The sequence below is a fragment of the Gorilla gorilla genome, chromosome 3 (assembly GCF_029281585.2).
Source record: "Gorilla gorilla gorilla isolate KB3781 chromosome 3, NHGRI_mGorGor1-v2.1_pri, whole genome shotgun sequence".
NCBI classification, from domain to species: Eukaryota; Metazoa; Chordata; class Mammalia; order Primates; family Hominidae; genus Gorilla; species Gorilla gorilla.
Window position 1 is genome coordinate 70,729,805 of NC_073227.2, and position 19,213 is coordinate 70,749,017.

At 36.9% G+C, this 19,213-nt stretch overlaps 1 protein-coding gene across 4 annotated transcripts in view; it reads left to right on the forward strand.

Moving 5' to 3' along the window:
• NMU (neuromedin U) overlaps positions 1-16,340 on the forward strand; it is a 34,965-nt gene extending 18,625 nt beyond the window's left edge. Inside the window, exons 4-10 of one of the 4 annotated variants that reach the window (XM_019025100.4) lie at positions 2,451-2,510; positions 4,157-4,186; positions 4,275-4,325; positions 6,288-6,362; positions 11,008-11,061; positions 12,400-12,439; positions 16,160-16,340. In XM_019025100.4, coding sequence (XP_018880645.1) covers positions 2,451-2,510; positions 4,157-4,186; positions 4,275-4,325; positions 6,288-6,362; positions 11,008-11,061; positions 12,400-12,435 — 306 coding nt within the window. In that variant the 3' untranslated portion in view covers positions 12,436-12,439; positions 16,160-16,340. Of the gene's footprint in view, positions 1-2,450; positions 2,511-4,156; positions 4,187-4,274; positions 4,326-6,287; positions 6,363-11,007; positions 11,062-12,399; positions 12,440-14,305; positions 14,391-16,159 lie in introns of those variants that run through there. The other 3 variants (XM_063705112.1, XM_063705113.1, XM_063705114.1) reach the window with 3 other exon arrangements.
• The last annotated feature ends 2,873 nt before the right edge of the window (positions 16,341-19,213 follow it).

Sequence of the window (19,213 nt, forward strand, 5' to 3'; positions counted from 1 at the left end):
AAAGACAAAAAATGATACACTTGTATAGGGCACTCACCATGAATGGAGCTTGAAAGACTGGAAGTTGCTTTGGGTGAGTCAGTGAGTCAGTAATGAGTGAATGTGAAGGCCTAGGACATTACTATACACTACTGCAGATTTCATAAACACTGTAAACTTAGGCTGCATTAAATTTATTTAAAAATCTTTCTCTCTTCAATAATAAATTAACCTTAGCTTACTGTAACTTTTTTACTTTTATGAACTTTTTAATGTTTTCTTTTTCAAGACAGGGTTTCATTCTGTCATCCAGGCTGGAGTGCAGTGGCATAATCATGGCTCACTGCAGCCTCGAACTCCTGGGCTCAGATGATCCTCCCATTTCAGCCTCCTGAGTAGCTGGGACTACAGGCATGCACCACCACACCTGGCTAATTTTTTGGATTTTTTGTAGAGATAGGATCTTGCTATGTTGTCCAGGCTGGTCTCAAACTCCTGGGCTCAAGCAATTCTTCCACCTTGGCCTCCCAAAGTGCTGGAATTACAGGCATGAGCCACCGTTCCTGGCCAACTTTTTAATATTTTAGAACTTTTTTCTCTTTTGTAATGACACTTGGCTTATAACACAAACACGCTGAACAGGTGTACAGAAATATTTTCTTTCTTTATATCCTCATTCTATAAGCTTTTGAAATTAAAAAGAATTTTTTTGACTTTTTAAACTTTGTTGTTAAAAATGAAGACACAAGCATGCATATTAGCCTAGGCCTACACAGGTCAGGATCATCAAGATGTGACTAGATGATAGGAGTTTTTCAGCTTCATAATAATCTTATGTGACCATCATTGTATACGCATTCTATCATTGACACATTGACTGACATGCCCTTATGTGGTGCATGACTGTATATGAAAATGTTTTATAATTTATTGAAACACTATATACATATGAGGCATTATTAATAAATATCCCAAGAATTTGCATGACAAGCAAACAAATGGAATGAAGAGAACAAAGCAGGCCTCTGATGCTAGGAAGGGTGCACAGAAAAACTGTCAACTCCACCTGCATCTCTAACCACAACCAACCATGTCAAGCATGTACTGTTGTTCAAAGGGAGAGGAGGTGAGACTACTGGAGGCCTTGAACAATTCTTTTCATATGTCTTTCTTTTTTTTTTTTTTTTTGAGACAGAGTCTCACTCCATCACCCAGGCTGGAGTGCAGTGTCGAGATCTCGGCTCACTGCAACCTCTGCCTCCCAGGTTCAAGTGATTCTCCTGCCTCAGCCTCCCGAGTAGCTGGAATTACAGGCGTGTGCTACCATGCCCGGCTAATTTTTTGTATTTTAGTAGAGACTGGGTTTCACCGTGTTGGCCAGGCTGGTCTCGAATTCCTGACCTCAGGTGATTCATCTGCCTCAGCCTCCCAAAGTGCTGGCATTACAGGCGTGAGCCCCTGCACCCGACCTCTTTTTCATATAACTTCTAAATTAAGAATCACTTCAGCTGTAAATCAACCTGAGAACTTTACCTACATTTAATTCTTCTAAGAACTCTCTGCAGCGATGTCATCCCCGACTTAGAGCTGAAGAAACGGAAATTTAGAGAGGTTAAGTAACCAGCCTAAGGTTACACAGCTAATAAAGAGCAGAAATGGAATTTGCACTGCGATAGAGTTACAGGCTTCCCAACTCCATAGCTCATGCTTTTAACCACTAATTATATTGCCCTCCCTACTGTTCTAGTTCTTCATTACTTCCAAAATGCATACATTAAGTAATCAATTGTTTATGGTGCTACTGTGCTAAATTCTGTGCAAAGCAGGTTTCGCCCCTGCTTGTCCATTTCTTCTACTCCTTACCACACCCAGCTGGCTGCTAACCACAGAGCCCTGCCCTACTTCTGTGCTCGAATGCTTTGAAAAACCTGATCCTGGGCTGTGCAGTCAGCAATCTGGAAGGGTGGTACTCAGATTAGGTGCACCACGCATGGGTTCTTCTCCCCCACTTCCCATTGTTTTTGAGCAATTGCAGGATTTTCAAATTAGCCAATAATGAGTAATATTCAGCGAGGCTCACAGCTTTGGCATGTAGATACAGATTTTGCTACAAGCTGGGAAGAATAATTCCTCTTCTGGCACTGTCCCTTGTTACTCTCAGTCATAGAATTTCATAATATTTTAGCAAGCGCTGAGAACTATGTATCTAGATCACAGCGGAAGCCTTCATGAGTGCATATGTACCGTACTTACCTTTTTTTTTTTTCTGGTTAGAAGGAAGGCTTTACTTTTACAGCCAAGTTTTTGTTGTTAGAGAAATCAAAGGATTCCAACAGTTTTAATAATCTACAGAAGGATTCTTTTCCAGGTAGTTAGCATTTCCTCATGCCCCTAACATTTTGTAGTTACCTCTTCTATGTAAATGTCGTTAAAGCAGAAGCATAACTTACATATCTTCTCATTTCCGTTAGGCATCCAATGCACTGGAGGAGCTTTGCTTTATGATTATGGGAATGCTACCAAAGCCTCAGGTAAGGCTGAAATAGTGTTTTGTTTGTAGACAAAAATTATCCAAAAATTTCTTGGAATTTCTCCTGGAAGAAAATATGCCCAATTTAGGAAGCATGCCAAGACAGGTTAGAAGAGGAAAAATTGTTTTTGGGTAAGAAATACTTCAGGTTCTCTGACGTCTGAGAACTGAGCATCATATTAATGGAGCTTACAGTAATCTAATTGGGAAATCATATGGCCCCATCAAATATAAAATGAGTTCCAGTCCGGAGGAATAAATGTGGGGTCATGTTGGCTCTCTTTTTTTTGCCCTGACTCATGCTACTGTGGAGAACAGATGCATCTTTCTAAGCTGCTAAGCACATCTTATGGTTCAAAGGTTAGGACATTGTACTTTGTGGGAGAGTAGGGCATTAAGAATGCAAAAAAAAAGCAAACTGTATTGTCATTGTCTTGGTTTCTTATTAAAATTACCTGATTCTTCTGGGAGAACTTTTTGTCCTGGAGTGAGAGTAGATGGGAACTTGAAAAGTAGCATAAGCACCATACCTAATTTTATAATCTCTATCTTATGGATGAACTTATTTTAAAGCTACTTTATTAAAGATGAGAGCTTCAGGTTTGGAATTATATTTTTCATTTGCAATTCTAACTTAATCTGTGGTCATTGGTACACTCTGACTTCCATACCTTTCATATATAATAATTCAAAGAAAAAAACATTCATAATTTGAAAGCATAAATGTTTTATGAAAGTAAATAATCTCTGCCTACAATTGTATATTTATCCATTGTTTCTAATGGTGACATTGTCCAAAAAGCGTAATTGATTTTTTCCTAATTAAGATAAAAGAAATGACAACGGTGTTTATTCATGGTCTTCCATTTGTATTAAAAGCAAGTGAGAAAGAACAACAAAAAAGTAATTATAAGATTTAAATTTTTTTTTTTTTTTTTGAGATGGGAGTCTCGCTCTGTCGCCCAGGCTGGAGTACAGTGGCGCCATCTCGGCTCACTGCAGGCTCCGCCTCCCAGGTTCACGCCATTCTTCTGCCTCAGCCTCCTGAATAGCTGGGACTACAGGCGCTCGCCCCACCAGGCCTGGCTAATTTTTTGTATTTTTTTTAGGAGAGACGGGGTTTCACCGTGTTAGCCAGGATGGTCTCAGTCTCCTGACCTCGTGATCCGCCCACCTCGGGTTCCCAAAGTGCTGGGATTACAGGCGTAAGCCACCGCGCCTGGCTAAAAATTTTTTTATGGAAGACATCAAAACCAACTCATAACCTTCATATTTAGTGATAAACAGTAGAAATATTTGCATGTGATTCTTTCAGTCTTCTCCTCTGAATATTCCATCATGTCATGATATAATAATTTCCCATTCTACCACTGTTGAATATTTAGGATGTTTCCAATTTTTTACACTTATGAATAAAGTTGCAGTAAAGAGATCTTTATGCACATCTTTATTTGTAAACAATATTCAATTAATTTCCCATTTATTTTTAGAGCAACGGATGCTTAGCTAATTTCAGTATTGTATTTTATATGTAACATGAGTCATGTATTTTAAATAATTATGTGTTATAACATTATAAAATTACTGTATATAAGATAGTAAAATTTTACAATATATAATGATATATACAATATCTCTTTTCAATAGGAACAAGATGAAAAGGATAATACTAAAAGGGTAAGATGATTTTCATACATCTATACCTTATAAAATAATAAGGGAACCATTAATTTTTATAGTAAAACTTACTGCTTTTTTTAAACAGTTCTTATTTCATTATTCGAAGACACAGAAGTTGGGCAAGTCAAATGTTGTGGTAAGTTGTAGAACTACTTCTTAGTAATCACTAATGTTTGTTTAAAAGAATGAAACTGTTTTTGCAGCATAATAGAGCTAGATCAGAATTCAAATTTTTTAACTTAAAAGTTTATATGTGAGTAAAGGAATGAAATTCAATATTTATTATACATTTGATTTATTTTATATGTCAGTTACTACCTGTACATTAAATTGATTCGTTAATACATTCATTCATTCATTTAACAGTTATTTACAAAGTATTAGCTATATGCTATGTGCCAGGCACAATCCTAGGTACTAGAAATATAGCAATAAATAAAACAAAATTTAAAAAAGAAATCCCTGGCCAGGTATGGTGGCTCATGCCTGTAATCCCAGCAGTTTGGGAGGCCGAGGCGGGAGGATCACTTGAAGTCCAGAGTTCGAGACCAGCCTGGCCAACATGGTGAAACCCTGTCTCTACTAAAAATACAAAAATTAGCCAGGTGTGGTGGGGCACGCCTGTGGTCCCAGTTACTCGGGAGGTTGAGGCAAGAGACTTGCTTGTACCCAGGAGGTGGAGGTTGCAGTGAGCTGAGATCACGCCACTGCACTCCAGCCTGGACGACAGAGCGATACTCTGTCTCAAAAAAAAAAAAAAAAAAACAAAAGAAAGAAAAATCCCTGCTTTTGTGAAACACATTCTAAAGACCAAGAAAATAAAAAAAGCAAATAAATAAGTAAAACATATTGTTTCAGATGGCAATTGTTGCAAATTTAAAAATCATTTGATCCAAGGGCATTTTTTATTTTAAAGAATGATTGTCAAAAATGTAATTAAATATAATTAGAAATATCCTCTTCTATTCGTAAGATCTTCTTATTAGTAATTAGGCATTTAATGTGAGAATGTATTCTCTAAGGTTAGCCAAAAACCAATAATTTGAATTCAGTTCACTTTAAAATCATGTAGTATTAGCGGTAGTTTTTCTTTTTGTATGCATGGGTTTTAAAAATGCTAACCAACCTACTTGGTGTTTCAATCTAGAATACTTAGAAATTATTTGACTATAATATTATTTCCACACTTGTGATTCACTTCCATGAACCAATTTAGGGAATGAGGAGCATAGTGTATTTTAAACAGATATATACCTATGGAAAGGTAACTATAATCTTAAACTCAGTTTGAAATATTTATCACATGGAATATTACATATGAGGAGGCGAAAGATTATACTGGCTTTACACCAAGTTCAAGTTGAATTAGTTAACAGATAACTGTTATACAGGGCTCAACATAATCCATGTGATAAATGAATTTAAGATTAATGAGAAGTCTCAATGTGACCCATACCTTTTTAAAAAATGCAGCCATGTCAGGTAGGTAGCTACATATCTCAAGTGTGCTTTCATTTTCTTTGGCTTGGCACCTTTACATTTTGGGAAAATGTATCTTAGTCACAGTTTTCACTATCGAGAACACATTGTCATTTTCACACATTGTTGTCTTGCTCCCAACATTTCCGTTTTAAGTATATAATTTATAAAGGAGGTTATTAGATGTGTGTATAGTATAATCTTCCAGATTAACATGTTTATAGTGGAAAATTGCTACTGGCAGTGTGGGTTTCGCCTGGTCCGAATTATTTTGAGTAAGTCTAGTAACAGACAGACTGCCTTTTGCCTCTCAAAGAGGCAGTGAGGGGTTTTACTTGCTGACAGTTCACAAGAGAGCTGCAGCCGTCAGGAAAGTGCTTCTTCTCAATATGAGGATAAAAATCCCAGCGTAGAGCTACCAAATTTTATCCCACCTCTTGGTTTATTCTCCACAGTTCTTTGAATTGCTCCCAATGACCTGTTTTAGGTGACATCTTTAATTTTCTGTTTTGTCTGGGACAAGTTTAGTGGGTAAAAACAAAAACAAATAGGAAACCGTCTTGATGGCCAGTGCTGAGAAGCCATGCACTCATTCACGTGTGTGTTCATGTCCTCTCAGTCGTCAGTTGTGCATCCGTTGCTGCAGCTCGTTCCTCACCTGCATGAGAGAAGAATGAAGAGATTCAGAGTGGACGTATGTAATACAAACTGCATGCTGGCTTTGCCATTCCGTGTGGGGCAGCCCTTTCTGTTAATTCCCAGCTGTGGTAGTTCATCAAATGCTGCTCTTCAGGATAAGCCCACACTAATACCCAGTTAGCCAATGTAAGAGCATCTGTTTGCAGACTAGAAGAGAATTGTTCAGGCCGCCCTTCCATGGCCCCCTGCAATATTGTGTCCCTTCTAGCTGAAGCTGTGGACATTGAGGAAAGCTGGAATTATACTGTTTTCCAAAAGCAATGACTTTTGGTGAGAAAATCTATTCTTGGTTTAAGAAAGGACACTGCTTTTGTCCAGTCCTTAGGTAGGAATAAGAGAACAAATAAAGGACAATGTACTGCCCCTCTGTATCCAGCTTGGCAAATAGCTAGGATGGCAAGCTTTCTGCCCAAGTATTTAAATGTTGTTAAGAGTAGGCCAGGCCTGGTGGCTCACACCTGTAATCCCTTCAACTTTGGAAGGCCCAGGTGGGTGGATCCCTTGAGGTCAGGAGTTCAAGACCAGCCTTGGCAACATGGCGAAACCCCGTCTCTACTAAAAATACAAAAAAAAAAAAAAAAAAAAAAAAAAAAAAAAATTAGCCAGGCATATTGGCGCATGCCTGTAATCCCAGGTACTCGGAGCCTGAGGCACAAGAATCGCTTGAACCCAGGAGGCAGAGGTTGCACTGCACTCCAGCTTGGGTGACAGAGCGAGACTCCGTCTCAAAAAAAAAAAAAAAAAAAAAAAGTAAGAGTATGGTTCGTGAAGTAAATATCGGAAACTAAATATATATACTTTGTTTTTTTCAACAAAAAATGTGACCTAAATCCAGCATCTATGTGTAAGATGAATGTAACCCCATTAACACATTCTTACTGTGTTACACTGTGAAGATTTTACAGTCATTTAAAAAGAATCCTAACTCTTGTCGCTCACGCCTGTAATCCCAGCACTTTGGAAGGCTGAGGTGGGTGGATCATTTGAGGTCAGGAGTTTGAGACCAGCCTGGCCAACATGGTGAAACCCCGTCTCTACTAAAAATACAAAAATTAGCCGGGCGTGGCGGTGGGCGCCTGTGATTCCAGCTACTCGGGAGGCTGAGGCAAAAGAATCGCTTGAACCCGGGAGGCAGAGGGTGCAGTGAGCTGAAATCTCGCCACTGCACTCCAGCCTGAGTGACAGCGCGAGACTCCGTCTCGAAAAAAAAAAAAAGAAAAAAAAATCCTAACCCTTGTAACACTGATAATTTCTAGGATTTTATATATATATATATATATATATATTTTTTTTTTTTTTTGAGACGGACTGTTGCTCTGTCGCCCAGGCTGGAGTGCAGTGGTGCGATCTCGGCTCACTGCAAGCTCCGCTCCCCGGGTTCACACCATTCGCCTGCCTCAGCCTCCCGAGGAGCTGGGATCACAGGCGCCCGCCGCTACGCCCGGCTAATTTGTTGTATTTTTAGTACAGACGGAGTTTCACCGTGTAAGCCAGGATGGTCTCGATCTCCTGACCTCGTGATCCGCCCGCCTCGGCTTCCCAAAGTGCTGGTATTACAGGCGTGAGCCACTGCGCCCGGCCTCTAGGATTATTTTTAAGTAATGCCTTCCCTTGCTGTAATACATTATAATTTTCAGTCTTATATTATCTCATTTTATCCTTTGAGGAACTCCGTTAGTACTTATACAAGTATTATTTCCCATTTACAAAAGGGAAAGCAAGTCAGAATAGTTGAAGGAGTTTCCCCAGATCGTATTAGTAAGAGAAAGTACAAAATAGTCTTCTGACTTCTGATCTAGGCAATTTTTTTTTCACTATGCTGTACCCTTTATAGTTTAATCTTGGATACTTTTATTATTTTATTTTTAAATTATGTATTTTATTATTAAAAGTTGAATTCAGGCTGGGCGCGGTGGCTCACGCCTGAAATCCCAGCAGTTTGGGAGCCCGAGGTGGGCGGATCACCTGAGGTCAGGAGTTTGAGACCAGCCTGTCCATCATGATGAAATCCCGTCTCTACTAAAAATACAAAAACAAAAACAAAAAAAAAAAAAATCAGCTGGCATGGTGGCGGCACCTGTAATCCCAGCTATTTGGCAGGCTGAGGCAGGAGAATCGTTTGAACCAGGGAGGCAGAGGTTTCAGTAAGCCGAGATCGTGCCACTGCACTCCAGCCTGGGTGACAGAGCAAGACTCCATCTCAAAAAAAAAGAAAAAAAAAAGTTGAGTTCAGATCATCAAAGTTTTCCTTAATTTCAATACCATATTTAATTTATTCTTCTTAAAGTGCTACCCAAAGTTTTCAGATACTTTTAAAAACACATAGAGTTTAGGTGAATATATTCCTCAAAATTTATTTTTATGGCCAGTATTTCCTCCCTAGAATCTTCACATTCTTAAATGAAGTTTCCATCAAAGAAGACAATATCTGATGCCAACTGTAAAGAGAAATGTAAGATCTTAGGCAGTAGCCCCTTAAAATTTTAGAATTTGCAGAATGAAGAAAAAAGCAGTTGTCATCAAACTCTAGAAGTAATACGTGCTTTTTTGATTTAACTTTTACTTCTTAAAAGTGTTTGCTCGAGTTATGAATTAGTAAACAATTTCAACTTAAAGATACAGTTTCTTAAAAGACACCAACAATCATTAGTGTGACTACATTATTTCAGTGCTGTGATTTACAAAACCAAAGCTAATCACTCAGTATTGTGGCCAGTTTAGTACATTGACTGAATTTTCCATCTTCAGTGATACCATCTATATTTTCAGATAAATGATAGATCTTAAGGGTATTTTGCAGCCAGTCAATTTCCTAGAAAGCTGTGAAAGAAAATAATGTAAAAGATGAATAGAAATGCAATTGCAGGAGAGTGTTCGCTTTGCTGGGCCTAAGTCATCTAATTTTAAAATATATCTTTGATAGTGAAATATTTTGAATTCTTGAAGAAATGAGGTTTTAGATCTTAAAACACTTTTCTTAAATTTTGTTTGCTAGACATCTTCCAATATCATTCCTACATCTTTTATCTCTACCTCCCAAATTATTTTATATGATGCTCTATGCTAATGATAAAACTCTAAAAAGATCTGTATGTTTGGGTTTAGCATTTGGAAGTTTGTATTTGGCACATTTAAATTTACATTTTGTCCGGCCTTTTAGTTTTTTCTCTTTAATATAATATGCATTTGAATTTTTTTATTTTTATTATTATTTTTTTTTTGAGACAGGGTCTTTCTCTGTCACCTAGGCTGGAGTGCAGTGACGTGATCATGGCTTACTGCAGACTTGACCTCCTGGGCTCAGGCAATCCTCCCACCTCAGCCTCCTGAGGAGCCTGAGGAGTTGGGTCCACAGGTGTATGCCATCACACCTGGCTAAATTTTTTTATTATTTGTAGAGACTAGGTCTCTCTATGTTGCCCAGGCTGGTCTCAAACTCCTGGGCTCAAGTGATTCTCCAACATCAGCCTCCCAAAGTGCTCAGATTACAGGCATGAGCCACTGTGCCCAGCTGAGAACGTTGCTTATATAGGTATATAAACATATGGTTTATATGTGTACATTTTTTTAAATTTTGAAAACTTAAAAAAACTTATTTTTTATTTTTCATTGGTATATTATAGTTATACATATTTTGGGGGTGCACGTGATATTTTGATACATGTATACAGTGTGTACATTTTTAAATACAGATTTTTTTCAATATTAAGTAATTTGGGGAGTTATAGTAAAGATGAAAAGTACAAATATTGAGGATTTAAGATACATTTGTTGCAAACTAAGTATTTCAGAATTTAAACATACATCAGAGCCATTTCTTAGAATTTAATATGATTGTATTCATATTATAAAATAGTTGAAAAAGGTCTTGGCTGAAAGATTTCATGGTGATAGCCATGCTGATAATGCTTTTATGATATAGGTAATTGTTAATGAAAATAGGAAGTTGAAGCTATAAGCCAATTTTATGGAAACCATAAAATGTTAATGTATTTTTTTCATGAAGCTTAAAATGAAATGTTTAAGAAAAAGATATACTTATTATGAATAATTGGGTCATTCCTGTTAATATTTGGATATTTAAAAATTAACATTCTGCACATATAATTATATTAGGAACATCTGTCCTAAAGCTTCATTGAATAAATGTAATTTACCAAATTTGTCCCTCAATTTCAAACTACATTTCTGTAGAAATATTGGATAATATTTTTTAGCTTTGACACAATTCTGTTTTATATTTTCCCCTGTTCGTGGGTTAACACATGCAATATGTATTTTAAATAAATTATTTCATTCTAACAAAATGCTGAAAGGAGATTTTAAATATAGTCAATTATGAAATGTCTGTCATTTCTCTTTCTACTTATTGATGAATTCACCTACAACTGACAAAATTCCTGAAAGGCAAATCTGTCACACTGACAAGGAAATTATTTTTAAATATAAGATTCTGATGATACTGCTAGTTGTTGAAAATTTTCACGTATGATACAAAAATTCTCTATTCAAGTCCCTGATTCCCTCTATGTTTAGTTATGATAGTTGAAAGTAATTTTGACCCTCAATGTACTTTCAAGGAGAATTTGCACTTATTTTTAGTGTTATGTGATTTGTAATGCCCTCATTTTCTCTTCTAGGAAGAATTCCAAAGTCCCTTTGCAAGTCAAAGTCGAGGATATTTTTTATTCAGGGTAGGTACATACTGTATTTTTAAAAAATCAATCTACACCAAAATTTAAAAATATGTTCCCTGTGTATTTAACTTTTACATTTCAATTAAGTTTTAAAGTTTATAGATGTTTGGCATCAGGTGTTACAGTCTGACATTCACTTCTGTCACCACCTTATTGCTTCAATACCACAGTATCTCTGATCTCTGATCTCTTCTTTGATCTATTGCTCATGTTTAAACACCTCAAATAGCATTCACCTATTTGACACTTTAATTCCATGACATTTTATGTATAGAAAGTAACTGTCTTAAAGATACACTATTCCTTATGTTCTATGGATTTACAAAATTTTTGACTCAGTAGATTGGAAGAGTTATGAATAATTTCACAAATTCTTAAAATTAAAAGAACCTGCCATAATAAAAGGTATAAGTAGACAGAATTTCAGGATTACAGTTCTGATTTTGTTTGTCCACATTGTCTATAAAATGTGAGGTTTTTTTTCTAGGCAGCTACACTTTGCAAAATATTTGCATCCTTAATACATTACCAGAAAGTTTTAATTAATTCATTCAACAACTATTTATTGAACTTCTACTGGGTGCTGAGCAATGTGCCAAGGGCTGGGACTATAAAGACAGATAGGATTCCATTCCTATGCTCGAGGAATTTAGATAGGCTCCAAAACAGATAAGTAAACAAATATAAAGTACTGTGTGAAATGCACTTGTAGTCCAAAGGCCGTGATTTCCAAAAGAAAAGCATTTAATTCCAGCTGGGGAATGGAAGAGGTACAGAGAAGACTTCAAGGGCTGAATCCTGAAGCATCAATGGGAATTGGTTGATGAAATATTTAGCTAAGAAATTTCAGCTTTACACTAAAGGCTAAGGAGGGGGCAAATGTGGTAAGATTTGCCTTTTGGAAAATAATTCTAACAGCAAATTAGAGAATGGGTTGAATGAAGGAATTGGACTGATAGCAGGAGGGAGTAAGCAGCTAAACAGCCCTGACCTCAGTAAGTTCATTTTGGTTCATATCAAATTAAAATTGAGAACATTTGTTTTAAAATGTTGGTACCATCAAGGAAATAAGCAAAGTCAAATAGCATCTAGTTCATGGTGGTCTTTGCAGCATTAGCAGCACCTCAGAACTTGTTAGAAATACAAATTTCTCAGGATTCTCAGACTTACTAAATCAGAAATTCTGGCTATGGGGTCCAGCAGTCTATGTTGTGAAAAGCCCTCTAGATGATTGTGATGCACTTCAAACACTCCTCTAAATCATCGATCTGTTTCTATGACTGTTAGCTTGCATCTTTAGTTACACTGATTTATTTCTAATCTATTATTTTTCAGCCACGGAATGGAAGAAGGTCAGCAGGGTTCATTTAAAATGGTATGTGAGAAATAAATAAACAAATAAATAAATAAAATAGTATGCATTTCACAGTTCAACACAGTTTGACATTTTCTGTTGTTTTCAAATAGTCACAAATTAAACTATGCTAAATATATTTCTATTATTTGATTGCATATGTACATGAATGTTCCATATAAATACTACAATGATAGGAGCTGTAAGGGCTTTATTGTAATGAGAAAATACCAGTATTTTAGGGCCTCATTTGCTTTGCCTATGTCATTTATTCCTCAGACTATGTCACAATAGTAATGATCATAAGTGATTTTGTAGACATTGATCTTATCATCATTTATTGTGCAAGTAGGATATGTCAAGGAATGAATTCTTATTGCAGTAATCAGTGTCTATCATAACGGGCCAAGATTTACAGACTGAAAGTACTTCTGTCATCTAAATAACTGAAACTCAAAGATTCTTTATAAAAGCTAGTGATTTACCAGTTTCTAGAGAATATTTTAAAATGTGGAAAGACATGAGAGAATGTTACCTCTTCTTTTGTGCTACCAGAATTTCTACCTCAGTGCTGGACATAGAGTAGAAATTTAGTAGCTGTTGACTGTTCCCACATGTTTAATAAATATGTTAATCCTAATATTTTATTAGACAATAAATGTTGAAATCAAACCCAAATGCAGATTCATAAATTTATACCACAGAAATAAAAGTGTATTCTATTAAGTTTTGTAATCCTAAATCCAGATTTTATGCTGAACATATTTTTTCAAATATATCATTCATTTTAGACTGGGCATAGTGGCTCATGCCTGTAATCCCATCACTTTGGGAGGCTAGGGCACGAGGATCACCTGAGCACAGGATTTTGAGACCCCATCTCTACAAAAACTTAAGAAAAAAATTAGCCAGATGTGGTGGTGCATGCCTGTAGTCCTAGCTACTTCAGAGGCTGAGATGGGAGGATCGCTTGAGCCCAGGAGTTTGAGGCTGTGAGCTATGATCTTTCCTCTGCACTCCAGCCAAGGCAATAGAACAAGAACTTATCTCACACACACACAAAAAAACCACAACCAAAACAACAACAACAAAGTAAACTTCAAGAAGGCAGAAGGAAGAAAGTTATAAAAATGAAAGAAGAAATTGATGTTAAAAATAGTAAAGTAGAAGGACGGTAAACAAAGCAAAAATCTGTCAGTAATTCTTTACAAAAAATAAAATAAATTATACTAGTGTAATCAAGAAAAAGGATAAAATCATAAATATAGAAAAGTACAAATGAAAAGAGAAATTAAAACAGAGAAGAAATAAAAATCATGAAAGAGTACTTTTCCCATCTCTCTACACATCAGTTTGGAAAGCTGGATAAAATGGAGGATTGTCTAATAATGTAGGTGCTACCAAAATTGACCTCAGAAGAAAGAAAAACACTAAACAGACTAATAGGTATGGGGAAAAATTGGAAAATGTTATCTAGAAACTATACCCTTGGCCGGGCATGGTGGCTCACGCCTGTAATCCCGGCACCTTGGGAGGCCAAGGTGGGCAGATCACCTGAGGTCGGGAGCCTGACCAGCCTGACCAACATGGAGAAATCCTGTCTCTCCTAAAAATACAAAATTAGCCTGGCGTGGTGGTGCATGCCTGTAATCCCAGCTACTCGGGAGGCTGAGGCAGGAGAATCACTTGAACCCAGGAGGCGGAGGTTGCAGGGAGCCAAGATTGCACCATTGCACTCCAGCCTGGGCAACAAGAGCAAAAAAAAAGGAAACTATGCCCACTCAAAACTATACTCTGTCTCAAAAAGAAGAAGAAGAAAAAAAAAAGAAACTATACCCACAATATACCCTCAAAAAGTACTAAGCCAATAATTTTGAATTTTTTCAGCTCAGAGAAAGAAGAAAAAGTACCCAATATTTTTATGAGGCCAGCATAATATTAATACAAAAACTTAAAAAAAGTATAAAAAATGAAACTGTAAGTAAATTGTATTTATAAATATTAATGTAAAAATTTAAAAGGAATATTATTAAACAGTATTCATCAGTATACTTAAATAATTTTACGACCGCACTAACTAAGATTTGTTCCAGCAACTCAAGGATGGTTCAACGTTAAGAAGTGTGTTAAAAGTTTTCACTATTAGAAGAAAAATTATGATAATCTCAACAGATGCTTTTGGTAAAATTTCACATCAATTTCTGATCTATTAGGAAGAGATTAATCCTTTCTTGACATGATTTATATAATGGTCTCAAACCAAGTTAGTACAGTAGCTGGCTTGTTAGTGAAACACTTTGGAGCTTTTCCGTTAATGTCAGGAACAAGATAAAGATACTCTCTAATTTCTTATTTAATGTAGTTCTTAATGTGTTAGCCAATTCAATTAGAAAAGAAAGAAATAAAAGATTCAAATCGTGGAAAAGCGAAGGAAAAATTTAATGTGCTCATGGGACATAATTAGGAACTTGAATTTGCAGACTGTGTTTGGTATTAACTCCTGCTTCAGAAGAGGCCTGATAAATTATGTTCACATAAGGAATATGAGAAAACATATCCTTAATTTTGTATTTTTTCAAGGAACAAAGAACAGAGAGCTAATGGAAAAGAAACTATTTTATCTTTTATAATATTATAAATGTACATTGGCATTTAAAAATTTTATTAAATAGCTTAATATTAAATGGGAAAAAATACCTGAGATTGTAACATTGAAATAAGTATTAGAGTGTTCACAATGTGAAACAATTTAATCCATGATTTGGTGAATTTAGTAAAAAAAAAAAACCTCCAAAATTGAGAATAATTGCTTTATTCAGATTATTTTCAAGATTAGGGTGTACATAAACTAATGTACTCGTGATTTCATTTTATTTTGCCAATAGAAAAACAATATAATAATCATTTTTTCTTTGTTTTTCTCATCTGATTTTCTAAGGCCTTTCTCTATCGTGATGACCTATATTTATTTAGAAAGTGGTTAAACATAAAATAGAATGATTTAGTTGCAAATATAGGAGGAAATAGATATACAAGGAGTAAATGTAAGCTTTTGAAATAGCTTATTCATAAATCTTATTGGTATTAATGAGCTTTAGGAAATCACTTTTAAATAGTTAAATACTGTAAACTGTTGGAAGACACAGACATACAGAATAAGTGTTCCATTAGAGACAGATTAAATGATATATAGTTAAAAATATACAGACAGGCCGGGTACGGTGACTCACCCCTGTAATCCCAGCACTTTGGGAGGCCAAAGCGGGCAGATCACTAGAGGTCAGGAATTCGAGACCAGCCTGACCAACATGGTGAAACTCTGTCTCTACTAAAAATACAAAAATTAGCTGGGCATGGTGGTGCACTTCTGTAATCCCAGCTACTCAGGAGGCTGAGGCAGGAGAATTGCTTGATCCCGGGAGGTGGAGGTTGCAGTGAGCCAAGATCGCGCCACTGCACTCCAACCTGGGCAACAGAGCAAGACTCTGTCTCAAAAAAAAAAAAAAAAAAAAAAAAAATATATATATATATATATACACACATACACACATATATATTTCTTCGTCTGTGTGCGTGCGTGTGTGTGTGTGTGTATATATATATATATATACAGCTGGGAAATATGTCAGATGCTAATGTTATTCTATGACAAAATATTTATAGAAATGTCTATATACAAACATTATATACACACATTCATGTGGTCATTTACACTTTAATTCAATTTTTCTTTTTTTACAGGATGCCAGCTAATTTTCCACAGAGCAATGCTATGGAATACAAAATGTACTGACATTTTGTTTTCTTCTGAAAAAAATCCTTGCTAAATGTACTCTGTTGAAAATCCCTGTGTTGTCAATGTTCTCAGTTGTAACAATGTTGTAAATGTTCAATTTGTTGAAAATTAAAAAATCTAAAAATATTTTTGCTTAGTGTTTTAATGAGAAATACTGTGTAATAAACCTGTAAATAATGATGTTCCTTAGATCCCTGCTGGGTTTGACAATACTGGCACACATGCATTTTTTTTTTTTGAGACAGTTTGGCTCTGTCACCCAGGCTGGAGTGCAGTGGTGCGATCTTGGCTCACTGCAACCTCTGCCTCCCGGGTTCAAGCGATTCTCCTGCCTCAGCCTCCCGACTAGCTGGGATTACAGGCATGCGCCACCATGCTCAGCTAATTTTTTTTTGTATTTTTTTTGTATTTTTAGTAGAGATGGGGTTTCACCATGTTGGCCAGGCTGGTCTCGAACTCCTGACCGCAGGTTATCCACCTGCCTTGGCCTCCCAAAGTGCTGGGATTACAGGCATGAGTCACTGTGCCCTGCCCATATGCTTTTTTGATGTTTTCATTAAAGGCACTCAGAGACAGTTGAGAGTTGAGTTTTAATGAGCTGTTTTAGTTTATCATGTTTGGATTTTTGTCAGTGACAAAACCACCAGCTCTCATAAATACCAGAATGCCCAGTAGCTACCAATCTTAGAATGTGAGCACCAACTGAAACTATACTAGTTGGAGGATTGGGCCATAACCCATCCAATAGTCCAATAAGCAAGTTCTGATTTATAAACTGTATAATGGATTTCTGATTGCTACAAATATATCAGAGGACTAACTTCTTCTACCAACTCATAGTATTCAATTTATCCTAAAATAAGTTACTTCACCTCGCAATATCTGAAAGGCAACCAGTCTTGTCTATTAGCAGAAAGAAAATAATCTTATTAATAGAGGATCATGAACACACATTGGGAACTTTTAACATCAAATAAATGTTTAGTGGGCATAGAGTGAACTTCAGATGGAGATTGAATTTATCTCCTCTCAGGTTCCCCTTGATCTTTTTTCCTTCTGACCTCTGTCTTAGATTCCCACCTCCTCCATCAGGAAGGTTGCTGGCCGATTGGAAAGGAGTGGCTCTTTTGAGTAGGTAGAATTGGGTCTATACAGACATTTTTCAGAGCAGAGTATCTAACAAATCTTTGTCTTTCTAATGTTGACCAATTATTATAGCTTAAGTTACACCTTTTACTAACAAAGTTCCTGAATTTCATTTCTTGTTAACCTGAGTGAAGAACATAAGAAGAAGCAGAAGAGAAAAAAATACATTATTTTTAGAAAAATAAATTGCCTTGATAAGATGGGGACTTGAGAGCAAGGAGAGCATGCTGCCCTAAAACCACAAATGCATGGGGCAGCATTAGCTAGTTCTGTGCACAGTACTTCAACTAGCCTGGACTTTGGATTGTCAAAATAAGAAAAGAATATTAATTTAATCAGCAGTTCCCAGGGCCTCTCAGAAATCCAGAGAGACATAGGTAACATTTTTAGGGCTCCTGGGATGAATAAGAAGAAGAAAGAGGAAGAAGAAGAAGATGAGAAAAATACCAAGACATGATTACAAAAATTGTGATATGTTTTTAATTATTTATATTTAACAGATTCATGTCTCATACACAAACACAACAGAATATATGGGATACTAGGAGTATAAGATTTGTATTAAGTATCAGCTAGGCACTAGAGATGGACTTGTCCCATGTTGAACCCAAGTTTAAAGTTATGTCATTAAAAACATTTTTTTTTCTTTCCAAGTCCTGTGAGTATATCTCTGGAACTGTGTAAAACAACTTGTATAAAACACCAAATGTTTTCCTCAAGTTCCTGGCATCTCCCAGTAAACATCCTTTCCTTAATTTAAACACAGAGGAACCCCTACCTGTCTAGGCATCCTACCTAAAACCAGAGCTTTTTTTTTTTTTTTTTTTTAAATTTAGACAGATCTCACTCTGTCGCCCAGGCTGGAGTGCAGTGGCGTGATCTTGACTCACTGCAAACTCTGCCTCCTGGGTTCAAGTGATTCTCCTGCCTCAGCCTCCTGAGTAGCTGGGATTACAGGCACCTGCCACGTCCTGTTAGTTTTTGTATTTTTAGTAGAGATGAGGTTTCACCATGTTGGCCAGGCTGGTCTTGAACTCCCGACCTCAAGTGATCCACCTGCCTCAGCCTCCTAAAGAGCTGGGACTGCAGGCTTGTGCCACCGTGCCTGGCCTAAAGCCAGAGCTTCTGTCACTTAAGGCAGTGGATTTTTTAAGATGGAGTTGGGGAGCCTACAGTCCCATTTAAGCATCTAATGAAAGCTCTGGCTCTTAATTTCAGAAAAAAATGTACACATACAACAAAATTACGTGTACACTTGGGGGCTGGGGGGCAAGATATTCCCTAAAATCTATCCAAATACATTGTATGGGCTAAGTGTAGTGGCTCATGCCTGTAATCCCAGCACTTTGGGAGGCTGAGGTGGGAGGATCACTTGAGCTCAGGAGTTCAAAACCAGCCTAGGCAACATGTGAGACCCCTGTCTGTACAAAAAAATTTAAGAAGTTAGCTGGGTATGATGGCACATGCATCTGTGATCCCAGCTACATGGGACGCTTAGACAGGAGGATTGCTTGAGCCGTGGAGGTGGAGGCTGCTGTGAGCAGTGTTTGCACCACTTCACTCCAGCCGGTGAGACAGAGCAAGACCCTGTCTCAAAACAAAAAAATGTATAGTCTATGGATTCCAGGTTAAGAACACCTCCTCTGAAGGGTTCTTTACCCCAGGAGTTTGTTATTTCTCCATGAAGACAGGACTCAGGGTTTGAAGGGTGCCAGAGTCTCTGCAACAATCGGTTGATTCAATGGTGGTGATGGAGGGAAAAGTTGACAAGAATGTCAGCACCAGCACCACAAAGGGAACAGGAAAGGCAGTGCTTGGGATAGATGCTCCAGGACCTGGCGCGTCAGTACCCA